This window comes from Pangasianodon hypophthalmus, chromosome 16 (genome assembly GCF_027358585.1).
Source record: "Pangasianodon hypophthalmus isolate fPanHyp1 chromosome 16, fPanHyp1.pri, whole genome shotgun sequence".
Classification (NCBI taxonomy): Eukaryota; Metazoa; Chordata; class Actinopteri; order Siluriformes; family Pangasiidae; genus Pangasianodon; species Pangasianodon hypophthalmus.
Genome location: NC_069725.1, coordinates 8,318,855 through 8,334,298, shown reverse-complemented (window position 1 = coordinate 8,334,298; position 15,444 = coordinate 8,318,855). Strand labels below are relative to the sequence as shown.

Sequence of the window (15,444 nt, the reverse complement as noted above, 5' to 3'; positions counted from 1 at the left end):
GTGTTTGTTTTTCTGGCTTTAATGTAACATTGATTTTGATGTGTTTTACATTTTCACAGAAGATGATGAGCAATGAAAAACAAAGCCCTCCGCTATGCAGGTTAGTTGTGACGTGGTACAATCAAAGCAAATCAGATTTGCCATAGGACATGGCCTGTTTTTCAGTCAAAATACAATGCAACTTTTAAATTAAATTAAATGTTCAAAATTTTGCAGCACAGCAGACTGTGTTGCTGCCCGACAGCTCCGGTGTCCATGGGTGGATTCTCAGCTCGGGTTACTGTATGTGTGGAGTTTTACATGTTCTCCCAATGTCCACGTGGGTTTCTTCCAGGTTCTCTGATTTCGTCCAACCTCCCAAAGTCATGCCAGGGGGTGGATTGACAACACTATATTGCCCCTAGGTGTGTGTGTGTGTGTGTGTGTGTGTGTGTGTGTGTGTGTGTGTGTGTGTCGTGCACATGCTTGCAATAGACTGGCATCCCATCCAGGCTGTATTCCCAGATCCACTGTGACCAGGATAAAGTAGTTACTGAACATGAATGAATGAAAAAATTCAGCTTGTTAATATTGTCTTATTAAGACATGGTTGGCAGTTATAGATATGTTGTCCTATCTACATGAATACAAAGAATTTTTGTCTTTTGAAAGTGTTTTGTCCTAGCCTACAGTAGGTCAGTCTGTTACAGCTGAAACTAAACGCTTCATACTTTTTTATGTTTTGTTAAATTGCACATGAATTATTCCTTGAACCCGATTTGAGGAGACAAAAACGCTTTTGACTGTAATTTAAAGCCAAGACACTAAATAAAACACTTGAGTCAGTGCTGCCCCCTCCCGCCCAACACGGGTATTACACTTTTATTTTGGTGTGTGTTTTTTTTAAAGCGCATTTCCGGACTGTGCATTGTATATGTGTCAACCATTATCTGTGAAATGCGTCATGTCATTTTCTTTTTGAAATGAATTGAAAGTTTGTGGTTGTGTAAACGTTAAAGTGGGTGAAATCAGTGTGTTGGCTTGCAGCTGAGGGGGTTTGGATTGGACACGTACATGAGGGAGGAAACGTTACGTGTTGAAAAACTGAACTTTGATTTGACTCGTAAGTACATGGATGAACATGGATGTTATGGAGTGAGGCTCCGGGGCTAAAGGGCCAGACTTTGGGAGCATGGACTCAGCAGATGGAGAAAGTTCGGGTTTAGCTTTAGGTAAGTTAACGAGGCACATTTTAGCTTTGTTAGCAATGTGAAAACTTCCTCCAGCCAACTTGTTTAGCTAACCAACGTTAGCCTACTGAAGGAATGTGGGATTAAATGATGTAGCAGAAAGTAACCATTATTGTATTTGCACTATTGTCATTACTAAGAGCTGCTTTTCAATCTACAGAGTTTTATGCTGTTAAGTAAAATAGTATGACTACTTCCATGTCGAACATATCAGTACATGCTGTACTGAGTGCTTGGACAGTGAAGTTTAAAGAAAGCAGGCCTGACAGTGAATAACAGGGAACTCAGGGTGATCACACTTTTCAGTCTGGTTGTCATATCCCTTAAATAAAATAACTAGTAATAACCAAAAAATATATAATAAAACCTTAGAGTGTTCTGCACAAACTAAACAGAAAATTGCAAGATTATTCTATTAACATTATGAGATACTAGGTTTTGAATTCAGGTTGTACATTTGGGGTTTTACACAGCAAGGGTTTGACTGTCACAATCGTTAAACCTTGTACTAAACTTAGAAGGAATTTTAAAAAAACACAAAACACAACAGTCACTGTCATTTAAGACATTAAGACGTAAGCAATGAATGCAGAAATGCGAAGAATGTAAAGAACATTTATTAAAAGAAATTGAGAAATTCGAAATTTTGAATTGACAGTTTATCACAAACAGAAGCTCAGTTTATGAATAATGTAGATATTGTGAACAATTTATGTACTACTAAACATGAAAAGAGTAAAAGACAACAGGCCGTGCTGTTATAGGAAACTAATCAAAAGGGTCTTTTGATGCCCAATGTAAAGCTGATTATTTTCCTGTAACAGCATGTTTTGTTCCTCTTATACCACAGCAAATTACTTAATAAATAATGAGATGTCACACTTTTGATGTTTATATTTACATTTAATGTTATGGGATATCCAAAAAACAAGTTAGTTCTTCTTATCACTTATGTTGTAGCAGCGAGAGAGTCGTTTCCTCAATTTCTCTTAATGTTAAGGCAAAAATAAGGTGAGAAACCATAAAAAGTCCTCTATCGTGAAGACCAGAAAATGACTTTTTTTTTCTATGTAAATTAAAATTTTTAATCAACAAAAAGGGTGCTATTACTGAATAATAAGTTTGTTTTCCTAAGTTCAAATTGTTTTGTTATATGTAATTCCTAGAATAATAATTAAGTTTGCTATTACTAGAATTTGCTTTAAGTCAAGTTACATTTAGTTTTTTCATTATTTTGACATGTTTGCTACCATGTACTACTTTTTTAGTTATGCTGTGCCTTTTTTTTTCTCTTGACAGACCCAGGAGGAAAAGAACCCAAATTAAATGGCAAAGTTCAGTCAACAAAAGAAGCGGCAATCGGAAGGCAGTTCAGTGAACCTGGCCGATTTGCCTACGCCGCATTGTGTGGTGTGTCTCTCGGTCACCTTTTCTCAGGATCAGAACAAAGGTAGCAGAGCAAACATGATTTAAATCTGATATTGTAAGTTACCCATTATTTGTTAGACGTTTAAAGAGCATCTTTATACAATTTGAATGATTTCCTCCCGGCAGGTCATTTCGGGAGCAGTATCTGGAAGGCTTAGTGCATTGGCTGGGTCTTGACGAGTCTGTAATGCCAGTGATGCAGGCCTTCCTGGCTGGACTTGGGTGCGAAGGCAGTGACACCTTCCTGTCCATTCTTCAGGCAGAGCCACTACTCAGCACTGGAGCTTTGCCTATTACACAGGTGTGTAAATGCACACAGTTTATCAGCCCACAGTAGTGCTTGTGTAATCCCAACACTGCTGGCATTGTAACCACCTGCTCTGCTCTGTTTCATTCTCTCTCAGGATCTTGTTTCCTTCTCTATCCGAGATGGTGAGGGTCCTTTTCATCTTTTTGACTACCTCTTATGATTCCTGTTGTGAAAACAGTGGTTTTATTATGCTCCTGCTCTCCTGTTCCAGGTGAGTATGATGCCAGGGCTCGCGTCCTGATCCGACATGTCAGCTGCCTACTGCGTGTCTGTCCTCAGCAGCTTGAAGATTTTGAGGAGACACTCGGAGAACGGTTGAGACAGGGAGGGGAGGAGAGCGAGTAAGAGATAAACTTGTTTACTTTTATATTTTATATTATTGGTTAAAATATTGAATAGCACTAAGTTATTGTTAGTAGAATTTTTGTCTTGCATAATGTGTTTGAAGGATATTATCTAATGGGAATGGTTCAGCCTTACACAGTTTTTCTCAAATGTAAATGATCACCAAAGATATTTGCTTGATACAGATTTTGGGTGACAAACTTGTTATCTACATTAATCTTGTAGCTCCAGTGCAAAATCATGTAAATGGATAATTGCTTACATTTTATTTCTTTAAAATGCAATAGACCCATATGAAAATATTTATAAGCTCATGGCAAACTCATGCCTGTCTGTAATCAAAGTCTAAATGATTCAGTGGATTGTCATACCCCATGTAGTAACCATGTCTGTCTGTCTAATGAATCTCTCAGATCAATGAGCAGTTAGAGTCTGTGAGTAGTCTTAATGAACAACAAGGAAATGACTGTTTTATTTTTTTGTGTCATGTTGCATTCATTCCGGATTTATTATGAGAGTAAGTACAAGGTTTGCTTTTCCTCTGCTTTGCTCATGACCCTATATTATTATTATTATTGTACACTTTTTCTTAAACTCTTCAGTTTGGGGAATTCTAAGGGGTTTAGGATTCATTTAAAACAGTATTCACTGTTTCTTTTTAAATAACTATGATTTTAGCAATCTGACCACTTTATAAAATGGTGTCTCTGTTCTGTACTATTTCAGAAAGTCTCTGTGGGTGTTTTGATGAATCATGGCATTCATGCAATCTAGCAAGAACACATAATATTTAAAATAAATGCAGTCTTTAAGCATGTCACATCACGCCTGTTATATTTCCAAGCATAGCACAATATGTAGAAGTTTCATTTCAGTTTAGTATTTTGTCTGTTGAAGTTCTGTGCTCTGAATTTGTGCACAGAGAAGAGTCATCAAGAAGACGGAAGAAAGAAAGAGGGCGTGCACTGCGGCGTTACTTGCTGATAGGTCTTGCCACTGTTGGTGGGGGTACAGTACTAGGTGTGTTTAAACACTTGCTTATTCCTTTGAATGCAAGCAATACTGCATAATGCATTCACACTATATGGCCAGAAGGTTTGTGGACACACGACTATCACACCCATATGCGCTTGCTGTACATCCCATTACAAAGCATAATAAATATGCTTATGTTAAATAAAATATGTTAAATATGTTTATTGTTTTCTCCCTTTTCACTTTTGGGAATAAACAAACATGTTATACGCAGAACTGTATATGGTAGAAAAATTTCACCATGTGAAGGGCAACCACATATTGTGAATGCTGAAAAAAAATGTTTATCTGCTGCTAGGGTGGTAAAATAGTTTAACTACTCTAGTTTAATTATCACCTTGCAGCTGAAAAATATAAACAAACTATTAGCTACTTTAGTGATACTCGTAAAATTAATCTGATTTAATGAATTGATATTAAATTATATTAAATGACTCATGCACAACTGGAGTTTTACATAAGCACATGTAAACACACTGATCTTATTATAGTCAGAATATGATTTGTTGCAGTTATCAAATTATTACGTAGATGTGTACAATTATTTTGGCACTAGGATCATATAGGCATTGTGTATCATGATTTATTTGATGTTATTCCCTAACAAAACAAATGCAATTTTCTAGAGCACAAATCTAGTACAAATGTAAAGATTCGTCTTAAATTTGAGTTAGAAATAAATATTTAATGCTAAAGGCGTCCACAAACTTTTGGCCATACAGTGTATCTCAGTAAAGGCCGGTCAGCAACATTGCACGCACCATCCGTTGCTGTAGTGCCTTTTAGCTGAGTGATATTTAACTGGAATAAATATGCTTTGTTGTGTGTTTAGGTGTGACGGGGGGCCTGGCTGCACCTTTAGTGGCTGCGGGAGCAGGTGCAGTTTTGGGTGCAGGAGGAGCCGCCGTTCTGGGCTCAGCCACTGGTATTGCCATCATGGCCTCCCTGTTTGGCGCTGCAGGAGCTGGATTAACTGGTGAGCTGATGTAAATTGTCTCATTGTTTTTCATTTCATTACTTTTAATTATTTGGAAGGCGTTTTAGCTAAAACAGCTTACAGCTGAAATAGGAGAGAATGCAAACATATAGTAGAGCAGTTGAAGGTTAAAAGCTTTGTTCAAGGGACTGTCTTCCGGGCAAGCCTGAGGTTTGAGCTCACAGTCTATCTAATGACACGTTTAGAATGGTTTTTGCTCTCCTTGATTGTTTCTTTGATTTTGCATTTTTGAAGTTTGATTTTGTCACCACTGATATTGTGTTTTGTTCTTTTTTCCATTGCTAGGCTATAAGATGAACAAGCGAGTTGGTGCAATTGAGGAATTTGAGTTCCTTCCTTTAAACTCAGGGAAGCACCTTCATGTGACTGTGGCTGTAACAGGATGGCTGTGCAGTGGCAAATACAGTCAGTACTCATTCCAGCTTTATTAACCAATTACAACACTGTAACAGACTTCCTATGAGTTACTCAGAAACATTTTTTAAACATATTTCCATAAGAAATTTGTAGACCACCCTTTCATTTTTGTTTTGAAATCAGACACATTGAAAATGTGCAGAAATAACCTGAAAAGGCATTTTGTCATGGATTGACCCATCTTTTCGGCTAGGTTCCTTTCAGGCTCCATGGCAGAGTCTGGGTGCCTGTGGAGAGCAGTACTGTCTGAAGTGGGAGTCCCGCTACCTACAGAATCTGGGCTCTGTCCTGGACACACTGTGGGATGGGCTGGTCAGCATTGTGGCCCAGGAGGCCCTCAAATACACAGTGCTATCAGGTGAGTTGTTTAATTACGTCATTGAGCTTGGTGCTACATTATTTAAATGCATTGAAATCAGTAGCTGCTTTACATACTGACAATGGGTAATTCTAGTACATTTTATTTATATATGACATTTATATATGATTTATATATGTATGTTTACATGTACACAGATCCTTACCTTTTTTTGGCAGTTAAATATTTACGTGAATTCAGTCTATACAATTAATCAGATATAATTCTTTTTTTTTTTTTGGTACATGTGTGCAAACAGTTTGTCTCTGTTTTTGGTCAAAAATATAGTTGTTTTGATGAAATAAATGCACAATTTGCAACTTTAAAAACTCAGTAAATGATTCATTAGCTGCCAGTAATCTCCAGTTTGGTCAGAATAGGGCTTCCTCACACAGTGAATGCCATGCTTTAATCACATTGTTGGATTGTTATGTACATAAGTCTCATCAGTTCAGTTTATAATCAGATAACGGCTGGCAAAATATCCACAATGCTCCTGTGCTGCAGTCGCAGTGGAATCTTTGAATGAAGTTTTCTCCCTTTTCACTTTTGGGAATAAACAAGTGTGTCTTTTTCAGAAATATATATAGAAGAAAATCTAGTACAGTTCTAAATGTAAAGCTTCGTCTTAACTTCAAGTTAAAAGTAGATATTTAATGCTTTAAAGCCTGAGCATTTCTGGTCTTCCTCCTGCACAGGCATCGTTACTGCGCTCACCTGGCCCGCATCTCTGCTGGCGGTGGCGAGCGTGATTGATAACCCATGGGGAGTATGTCTGAGTCGCTCAGCCGAGGTGGGAAAGCATCTCGCCCAAGTCCTCCGGAGCAGGCAACAGGTTTGTGAGGTGTTGGATAGAAATTTTTTCACTGACAGCTCTGTGCAGCTCTTCACATTTGTACAGATTGTACAGAAGCTCTAATTAAGATGGTATCATTAGTGCTCTCTTTTCTGCTATCTCTGTCTGAACAAAGGGAAAGCGACCTGTCAGTCTGATTGGTTTTAGCCTTGGAGCTAGAGTGATCTATTTCTGTTTGGAAGAACTTGCCAATGACAAAGGTACATTTTTTTTTTGTATCTCGTGTATAATGGAAAGGTCAAAATATCGATATGAAGCGTGTGACTCCACTTGTGAGCCTTATCTCATCCTGCACATTGAAAGATACGTCATGTCTCATTGCTGGCCAGGTAGTGAAGGTGTCATAGAGGATGTGGTTCTGCTTGGAGCGCCTGTGGACGGATCAGAGAAAACGTGGAAGCGGCTCTCGAAGGTTGTTGCTGGGAAGATTGTCAATGGTTATTGCAGGTTAGGAGAAGACGTTGCATTTATAGTTAGTATTTCAAGAATACACTGAAATTGATGTTTGTTTGTTTTTTCTTTTAGGGGAGATTGGCTTCTTGGATTTGTTTATAGAGGTTCATCTGTTCAGCTGTCTGTTGCAGGGTTGCAGCCAATCAACTCAAATAATCGCCGCATAATTAACGTGGATCTGTCTTCTGTGGTGAGTAAACGGCCTACATACAATTGCCAGGTTCATAGGAGCATCTGTCCAGCATCTGTCCTTAGAATGTTATGGGATTACTGTATCCCCAGTTTAATCATGGGATCAAAATGTGCACAGCTGTAATAAATAATTAAATGTAGTAAATTTACATAAGTACTCTAAACCTGGCTTTGAAAATCCAGGCACAAAGTAAAGCCATGCACAAATAATTACATTCATATAACATAGCAGTCATTCTCTTATATGTTGAGAATGATGGTGAATGATGCAATGAATACATTTACAGGAAAATGCATTGCAATAAACATAGACTATTCATTTTGTTTTAGGTTACACAAAACAACACAGTGAAGATATTTTACTCAGTTTCACCCTTTTTCTGCTGCAGTGTAGTGAGAGATTACCCTGCCTGTCTTACTGAGTAGCACATGAAACACTGGTCCATGTGACTGAAAGTAAATAAAGGATTATGTGATAAGGAAACCCTTTCATTGGACATTGATTAAAAGATGCAGCAGAACCTTGATCAATCAGCAGCAGAGTAGAAGTCTATTTAGAAGTCTGAAACCTACAGGCATCAATATTACTGGTGATGGTTATTGTGCATAGGAGTTGCAATACCAGATTTTATTGCGATTCTTCTGTTGCAAAATGCTGCAAATTGCAAGTGAGCCCTCTGATAAATCACAGCATTTTTTATTCTCTACTGTGAGCACAGGTAAAATGGTTGGTCAAAATATTGCAGGTCAATCTTAAAAGACCACAAATACAATACAGAAGCAGTATTTCAGCATGGTGTTTTTTTCCATGCATGGTGGTCTATTTCACATGGTGAAATCTTTTATTATTTTCTTCTGAACTGAATTATAGTTCTCTTTTGTACATATCTCAGTTAGTTGTTACCATAAAAATGATAATGTATTAAAATGAGTGCATTAATATAAACCTATGATTTGAATTACAGCCAGCACTATTGTCAAAGCTATTGTTATAGAAAATTAATCAACACCTTTTAATCAATCAGATTCAAGAATTCAGCATTGCTGTGGTATAAAGCTTTTTAAAGTGGGTTACCCAAAAGTGAAAAGATAGAAAATTGCATTTAAGGATTCTACAACAGTTCCATTGAAAGACACCAACACACTGATTGACTATTTATTTATTTCATTTGCATTGATTTTAATATGTATTAAATTAAAAAAAATTATAAATGTTACCATGAAAACTGTGTCTATTTTACCTGCCTTTATCCACAGATTATAGCTGTTTCTGCAGCAGTGTTTGTTACACTGGTTAATTAACATAATCTTTGCAGAAAGCCTAGACAAGTTTAGAAAGCTTTCTTAAAGTTGAAGTGTCAAATTATGCTATAGGAAGAAAACCCAAATCGGACTTTATTTATTTATTTATTTATTTATTTATTTATTGGTGTGTTAGGCCGTTTGTCAGAATTTAGCTGCCGCAACACTTGATGGGTTTTCCTAACATATTGTTCAGTCATTAAATTAATCCAGAGACATTATTTACTTTTGAAATTAACATACATGAAATACAAAACAGAATGAATGTACAGTCCCCTCTGATAGTATTGGAACAGCATGGCCAATTCTTTTGTTTTTCGCTATACACTGTAGACATTTGGGTTTGAGAGCAAAAGATGAATATGATGCAGTAGATCAGGATTTCAGTTTTCGTTTGCTGATATTTACACCTAGCTGTGTAAACTTAAAACATGGCATCTTTTGTTTGAACCCACCTGTTTTTCAAGTGATCGGAAATATTGGAAGATGTGACTGACAGGGCTTTCTTGTTGCCCAGGTGTGCCCTTTTAGATTGATTGTTTAATCATTTAATAGCTCTGAATGTATACTCTTGGTGTGAGCCCTGGATTTAACTTGTGAAGACTGCATTTGTTATTAAAAAGGATAAACCAAAATGAAGACAAGATAGCTAGAAGAAAAGCAAGCCACTTTGAAGCTGAAAAAAGAGGGATATGAATGAGTGCCACTGCACAAGCTTTGGGCATATGCTAGTACAACAATTTGGAATGACCTGAAAAAGAAAGAAACCACTGGTGTACTAACAACCAGACACTGAAGAGGTCAGCCAAGGAAAACAACAGCAGTTGTTGACAGAAACATTGTGAGAGCTGTTAAGAAAAACCCAAAAACTACAGTCAGTGACATCACCAACAGCCTCCACCGGACATGGCTGAAGGTATCACAATCCACTGTTCACAGAAGACTTTGAGAGCAGAAATATAGAGGCCATACCATGAGATGCAAACCACTCATGAGCAGTAAGAATCAGAAGGCCAGATTGGAATTACAGAAACGAGCCACAGAAGATCTGGAACTAAGGTTAACCTCTACCAAAGTGATGGGAAGGTGAAAGTGTGGAGAAAGAAAGGATCTGCACATGATCCAAAACGTATGAGCCCATCAGTCAGGCATGGTGGAGGTAGTGTCATAGCTTGGGCTTGCATGGCTGCTTCTGGAACATAATCTTTATTGATGATGTAACTTAAGATGGTAGCAGCAGAATAAATTCAGAAGTCTACAGAAACATTGTCTCTGCCAATTTACAGAGAAATGCATCCAATCTAATTAGGAGGAGCTTCATCAATTAGCAAGACACACAAAGGACTTCATCAGGGGAAAAAAAGTGGAAGGTTTTAGACTTGCCAAGTCAATTACCTTACACAATTAAGCATTTCACCTCCTGAAGAGGAGACTGAAGGGAGAAACCAAAACAAAAACTGAAAGAAGCTGCGGTACAAGCCTGGAAAAGCATCACAAAAGACTTATACAAGACATTTATGCAACTGAGCAGTTGAGGGCCTTATCTAAGGGCCCAGCAGCAGCAGCTTGTGGGTGGGTGTCGATGTAGTCATTGCAAGCAAGAGATATGCAGTCAAAAATTAAGTGCTATTTACGTTCAGTTACTATAAGACTCTAATCTGTTCCAATACTTTTGCTCACCTAAAAATTGGGTAGTCTGCCAGTAAAGGTGCCATGTTCTAAGTTGTTTAACACATCTAGATGTAAATATCAGGAAATGGCCTTGCCAATCCAATACTTTCATAGGGGACTGTAATTGTATCAAAATCATTAAAATTAGTTCCTTAAAGATACCAAATCTAACCTTTTTATCTTTCCCAGGTCAAAGGTCACTTGGACTACATGCGTCAGATGGACACTATCCTTGTAGCAGTTGGCTTTCCTACAAAGGAGGGAGCTGAAACTACACCTGGCCATTCTCACTCAGTGATGTTAAGTGAGGGGAAACTGGACACTCTAGAGGCCCAGCCCATCAAAGAGAATGGACAACGTGAGGAACACCTTATAGAGGCTTCAAACAAAAGTGAGGAGGCTAATGTGAAGAATGAATTCACAGAGACTGAAGGAGACGAACACAGTGCTGGGAGAGCACAGGAGAATGGCTGGGATATTCCAGACATATCTGACTTGCTAGACTCATTAAGTGTCTCTGAGACTGCACAAAAGGACAGCAATTTTTTCACTTGCACTCAGGGCATTGAAGGCTCAGACTGTCAGTGCATACAGGAGGAAGAGGGTCAAAGTGACACAGACAGTGAGTGCATTTCCTGGGAATGGGACACCAAACACTGGTCTACCGAACATATGATCACACCCCACCCTAAAAGAACCGAATGTCCCACGCAGGATCAAGCAGCCAAAGGCAAACAGCCTTATTCTGCAACGCTGCATACACACTCACTTCATAGCCCAGTCACAGAACACACAATGATGGCGCGAATGGATTCAGATGAGATTAAAGGTTAAATCAGTGCCACATGGTCCTTTTACTGGAGTACCAATATGCTGCTGTTTAGTGCTTTTTTGCTGAAAAACACCTGATACATCTTGACTGCTAATTATAAAGGCTTTCAAGAGTTGATTCAAGTGTTTTACAGCAATAAAAACATTAAACTAAATGAAGCAGTGGTGCATACTGGAATAAAACAAATTGGAATATTATATAAGCTGGAATTTCCTTAAACTTGTCTCAATTAATTTAAAATAATTTTTGTGTTAATCTCTGCAGACACTGTGAAGTAGAAACAGTTCATTTTGTGCAAACTCCATTCTGGAAATTAGCACTGCACCATGTATTATTTGTCAATCATACAGCAACACTGCTATTTAAGAAGCCTGAAACATTAAAATGAGCCCTGAAACATTAAAATGAGCCCTATCATTTTTATTGGGTCCTGTGAACATTCTGACCAATCATAGAGATTCAAGATATGTTTTCTTTGTGTTCACCAATTTACACATACTATTTTTCTTCATGTAGATTTAGTCTAAATTGTCTAAATCATTTCCTGAAAACCAGTGTATAATTTTAATTAAAAAAAACTTATGGCTTAACCAACAGCCACTTGACATTATGGTGGCCATTAGTTCATTTCTTTCACTCATCTTGCCTTCCATCTGCTGTTGTGGTTGTTATGGCAATGCTAGTAGCAATAGATGCGTTGCTGGCTGTGTAATTCTGTTTTAAATGCATCCCGGATTACGTGCATGCTCATCCTCACATTGTAATGCTGTCTTGATTTGGTTGTCTTAACACCGCCCCCACACGTCTTCGGCAAGGGTGATGATTTCAACATGCGGCCTTAATAGAATGTTAACACTACCGCCATGTTTTCTTCCTGTCTTAGTTCATTTCATGTAAACTATATGAATTCATATGTCCACAGTGTGTTTTTTTTTTTTTTTTTTTGCTCAGCAGGGGCACCCTCAGTCAAGCGTTTCTACCTGGTTGGGCAGAAGCAAAGGCAGGTGAATCTCTGCGTGTTCAGCATCAAGCAGGTTTACAGCATCTGTGGCTGTAGCAGGAGGCTGTGGCGGGTCGGAAGCAGTCGAAGGTGGCTCTATCTGTAACTGAGGCTCTCCTGAATTGCGCAGAGAAAGGGAGAGTGGAGGAGATGGACGTCTGGGGATGTGAGAAGAACAGCAGCAGGGCAACAGTCGCCCCAAGGCTCTCTTAAAATCCCGCATGAACAGCGGGTAGATAATAGGGTTCATGGTGCTGTTACAGTAGCCGAGCCAAGTAATGGCATCAAACAGAGAAGGAGGCACGCACTCACATACAGCCTAAACAAACAACACACAAAGGTCACTCTGAGGAGCAAGAAGGGGGTCAATATACAGAGCAGGCTAGAAGAAAGGAAAATGTCAATGATGTCTAGTGTGTACAGAGAAAAGGTGAAGGGGAGGCTTGAGGAAAGATGAAAAGGGTAGAAAAGTGTGTGTGTGTGTGTTAGAGAGAGAGAGACAGGGAGATATTCACACACCATATTGCGTGTGAAGGAGGGAAAGAGACAGACGGGGCCCAAAAACGCTCCATGCTGGTGGTGTTTTCTGTGGGCGAAGAGTGTCAGTGCAGATAGGGGGTGTGAGCTTGGTGAATTAGTGAATGCAAAATGGGTCTAATTACAGATTTAAATAGGGGAGTTTATTTGTCTTTCAAACATCAGGCCATCACGCATTGTTTGTGCTGGCACTGAGGTGTGTAATTAAGCATAATTAGAAAAATTTTGTGCCTTTTAAGCAAACTTAAAAAGGTCAAAATCAAATGTAGAACAAATGTCAAAACGACTTTTAATAACCAAGGAGTTGGGGATGCCTACCTGTGCCATATTGGTGATGAAGAAGGGCAGCCATGCACTGAAGAACAGTCCCAACAGCACTCCCAGTGTCAGACTAGCCTTCAGCGCCTTCTTCCCCTGCCTGTGAGCCAGACGCCGTTCGCTGTTTACCGACAGCTGTGAGGGGGAAGGCCAGGCGCATTCAAACAGTCTTGACTAATGTTTCATTTTTCTTAAATGAGGCATGTTCTCTAAGTTGGTGGTGATTGTTTATGTTCCCATTTCTCAGAAAATTATTTAATATATTCTATGAGTTTTCAAGAGCATTATGAAAACGCTCTTTGGAAATTTTTTTAAAGCCCTTTCAAGGTTCTTTTGCACAGTTTTTCTTTGATTATATGAAGGACATCATCAGCAATTGCTGTATTCTACTTTTATGTACTGGGAAAATACAGTAGAAGAGCAAAAAGGCAAGGCTACAGCAAGGGCATATGGTTGTATAATTCACTTGCAAAGTAAAATTTTGTGCAACAATTTTACAATTTTTATTTCATTTTTCCTTATTTCATACCTGCTCTCACTTCCTTAACTGCTTGATTTATGTTCTTACCGGAGCCTGGCGCATCACTGGAGGATCCTGGTGGCTGTAGTCATCTACTTCTTGAGCAGCATGTCCAAGTGATGGAGGACGGGATGGTTCTCCAGGTGAATGTTGTGGGTATGGAGGATATGTGAGAGCTTCTACTTGACGTGCCTGCCTCCTTGCGGCCAGCAGGATGCGGCAGTAAGTGAAACAAATGGCCGTCGATGGAAGGAAGAAAGTGAGGAAAGTGGCAACCAAGGCAAAAGGCAGAGTGACTCGCAGACGGCATTGTAAAGACAGCGTGCCTGAGTTGGAGAGCTGGAAGTATGAAGCTGGATAGTAGGAGCTCAACCATGGGATTGTAGTGTTGATCATGCCATGCCCAGAGTGGTCCTGCATACCTAGACTGTGCCAGTCCATCTCTATTGGCAGGAAAGATGTTAGTGCTGCCAATCCCCAAGCACCACCCACGAGCAGCAAAGCCCGGGGAGGGGTCATGCGCTGCTTGTAGCGTAATGGAGAGATAATGAGGAGATAGCGGTCCAGGCTGATCACACATAAGTTAAGGATGGAGGCGCTGCAGCACATGACGTCAAAGCAAAGCCAGACGGGACAGAACCCGGGAGAGAGCACCCAGGTGCCGCAGAGAACGTTCAACATGGCAGGTGGCATCACCACCAGAGCTACCATCAAGTCAGATAGAAAGAGGGAGACGAGGAAGCAGTTTGACGTGCAGCGTAATGAGCGGTGGGCGAACACCAGCGCTATCAGCAGGATGTTCCCACAAGCTGTCACCAGAATAATGAGGGACATAATGACCGCCAGGAGCCATGGACCACTTCCACTGATGCACCATACATCATTGGTATGGATGTTGCTCCCGTTAAGGTTATGATCCACACCTTCTGCCAACGAAAAAGTGGAGTCACTCATTGTACAAACCCACCTGTGGCGTCTGGTCTCATCTGTTGATGGAGATATAGTGCCAAAACAAATATCTCCAATTCGCGTGGTTCAGAAAGTCTGCAGGTCACATGCCTCTCAGGTGAGCAGAGATAGCATCCTGCATTTGTAGGAATCCCCTCAAGTCTCTCTCTGGCATGGTTAGATGAGTTTCCTGATGTGTTCAGAAGCTGAAGAATTCAGTTCAGAGAAAAGCTGAGTGGTAAAATTGCACATTGCCCTGTCTACGTCTGGCTTCTTCCATGCTTAGCACCAGTGTGAGTAATCTCGTGCTTGTCAAGTGTGTTTCAAAGCAGCGTGTCATGATGACACACATTGGGGGAGGGCAAGCAAGAGGTGGGCTTCACTGTGAGCGTGTGTAAGGGAGAGAGATACAGCGCTGTGAGAGCACAAGAATCCAGTGTTTTATACATGTAGCACCTGTTAGGTAATTAAAAGAATAATGGTTTGCAATTTACTTGTATTATAAGCTCTATGATAGTGTATGTGCATTTGTGTAGTGTTGTATCTGGAATTGTCTACTGGTGTACTACAAGTTTGTGTGTTAGCGCACTTCTTTTCTCTCCTTCTTGCTCTTAATCCCTGTGTCCTCCACTCCAGTGTGCCTCCTAACTGAGCATGCTGCTAGCGAGAACAGAACGTGTCTAAGCATCACACACT

At 39.6% G+C, this 15,444-nt stretch overlaps 2 protein-coding genes across 4 annotated transcripts; one reads left to right on the top strand and one right to left on the bottom strand.

Moving 5' to 3' along the window:
- Window positions 1–886: 886 nt before the first annotated feature.
- On the top strand, window positions 887–13,810 carry tmco4 (transmembrane and coiled-coil domains 4). Of its 3 annotated transcripts, none has more exons than XM_053240844.1 (15): window positions 887–1,211; window positions 2,529–2,679; window positions 2,784–2,958; window positions 3,062–3,089; window positions 3,179–3,308; window positions 4,235–4,332; window positions 5,180–5,323; window positions 5,630–5,749; window positions 5,955–6,119; window positions 6,818–6,954; window positions 7,091–7,175; window positions 7,305–7,422; window positions 7,501–7,618; window positions 10,783–11,215; window positions 12,380–13,810. In XM_053240844.1, the coding sequence occupies exons 1-15, from the start codon at window positions 1,172–1,174 to the stop codon at window positions 12,529–12,531; spliced, it is 2,094 nt and encodes a 697-aa protein (XP_053096819.1). In that variant the 5' UTR covers window positions 887–1,171; the 3' UTR covers window positions 12,532–13,810. The 3 variants fall into 3 exon arrangements, with proteins under 3 accessions (XP_053096819.1, XP_053096818.1, XP_026777149.2); XM_053240843.1 differs by having other exon boundaries at window positions 12,377–13,810; XM_026921348.3 differs by lacking the exon at window positions 12,380–13,810 and having other exon boundaries at window positions 889–1,211; window positions 10,783–11,830.
- Window positions 13,694–14,754, bottom strand: htr6 (5-hydroxytryptamine (serotonin) receptor 6). Its single transcript, XM_026921163.3, has one exon. It carries the CDS (start codon window positions 14,752–14,754, stop codon window positions 13,837–13,839), a length of 918 nt encoding a protein of 305 aa, XP_026776964.2. The 3' UTR covers window positions 13,694–13,836.
- Window positions 14,755–15,444: the final 690 nt, after the last annotated feature.

Coding starts and splice junctions, on each gene's coding strand:
- htr6 (XM_026921163.3), bottom strand. CDS start 14,754: ATGAGTGACTCCACTTTTTCGTTGGCAGAAGGTGTGGATCATAACCTT.
- tmco4 (XM_026921348.3), top strand. CDS start 1,172: ATGGACTCAGCAGATGGAGAAAGTTCGGGTTTAGCTTTAG. Junction 4,333..5,179: donor TGGTGGGGGTACAGTACTAG/GTGTGTTTAAAC, acceptor TTGTGTGTTTAG/GTGTGACGGGGGGCCTGGCT. Junction 7,423..7,500: donor ATTGTCAATGGTTATTGCAG/GTTAGGAGAAGA, acceptor TTTTTCTTTTAG/GGGAGATTGGCTTCTTGGAT.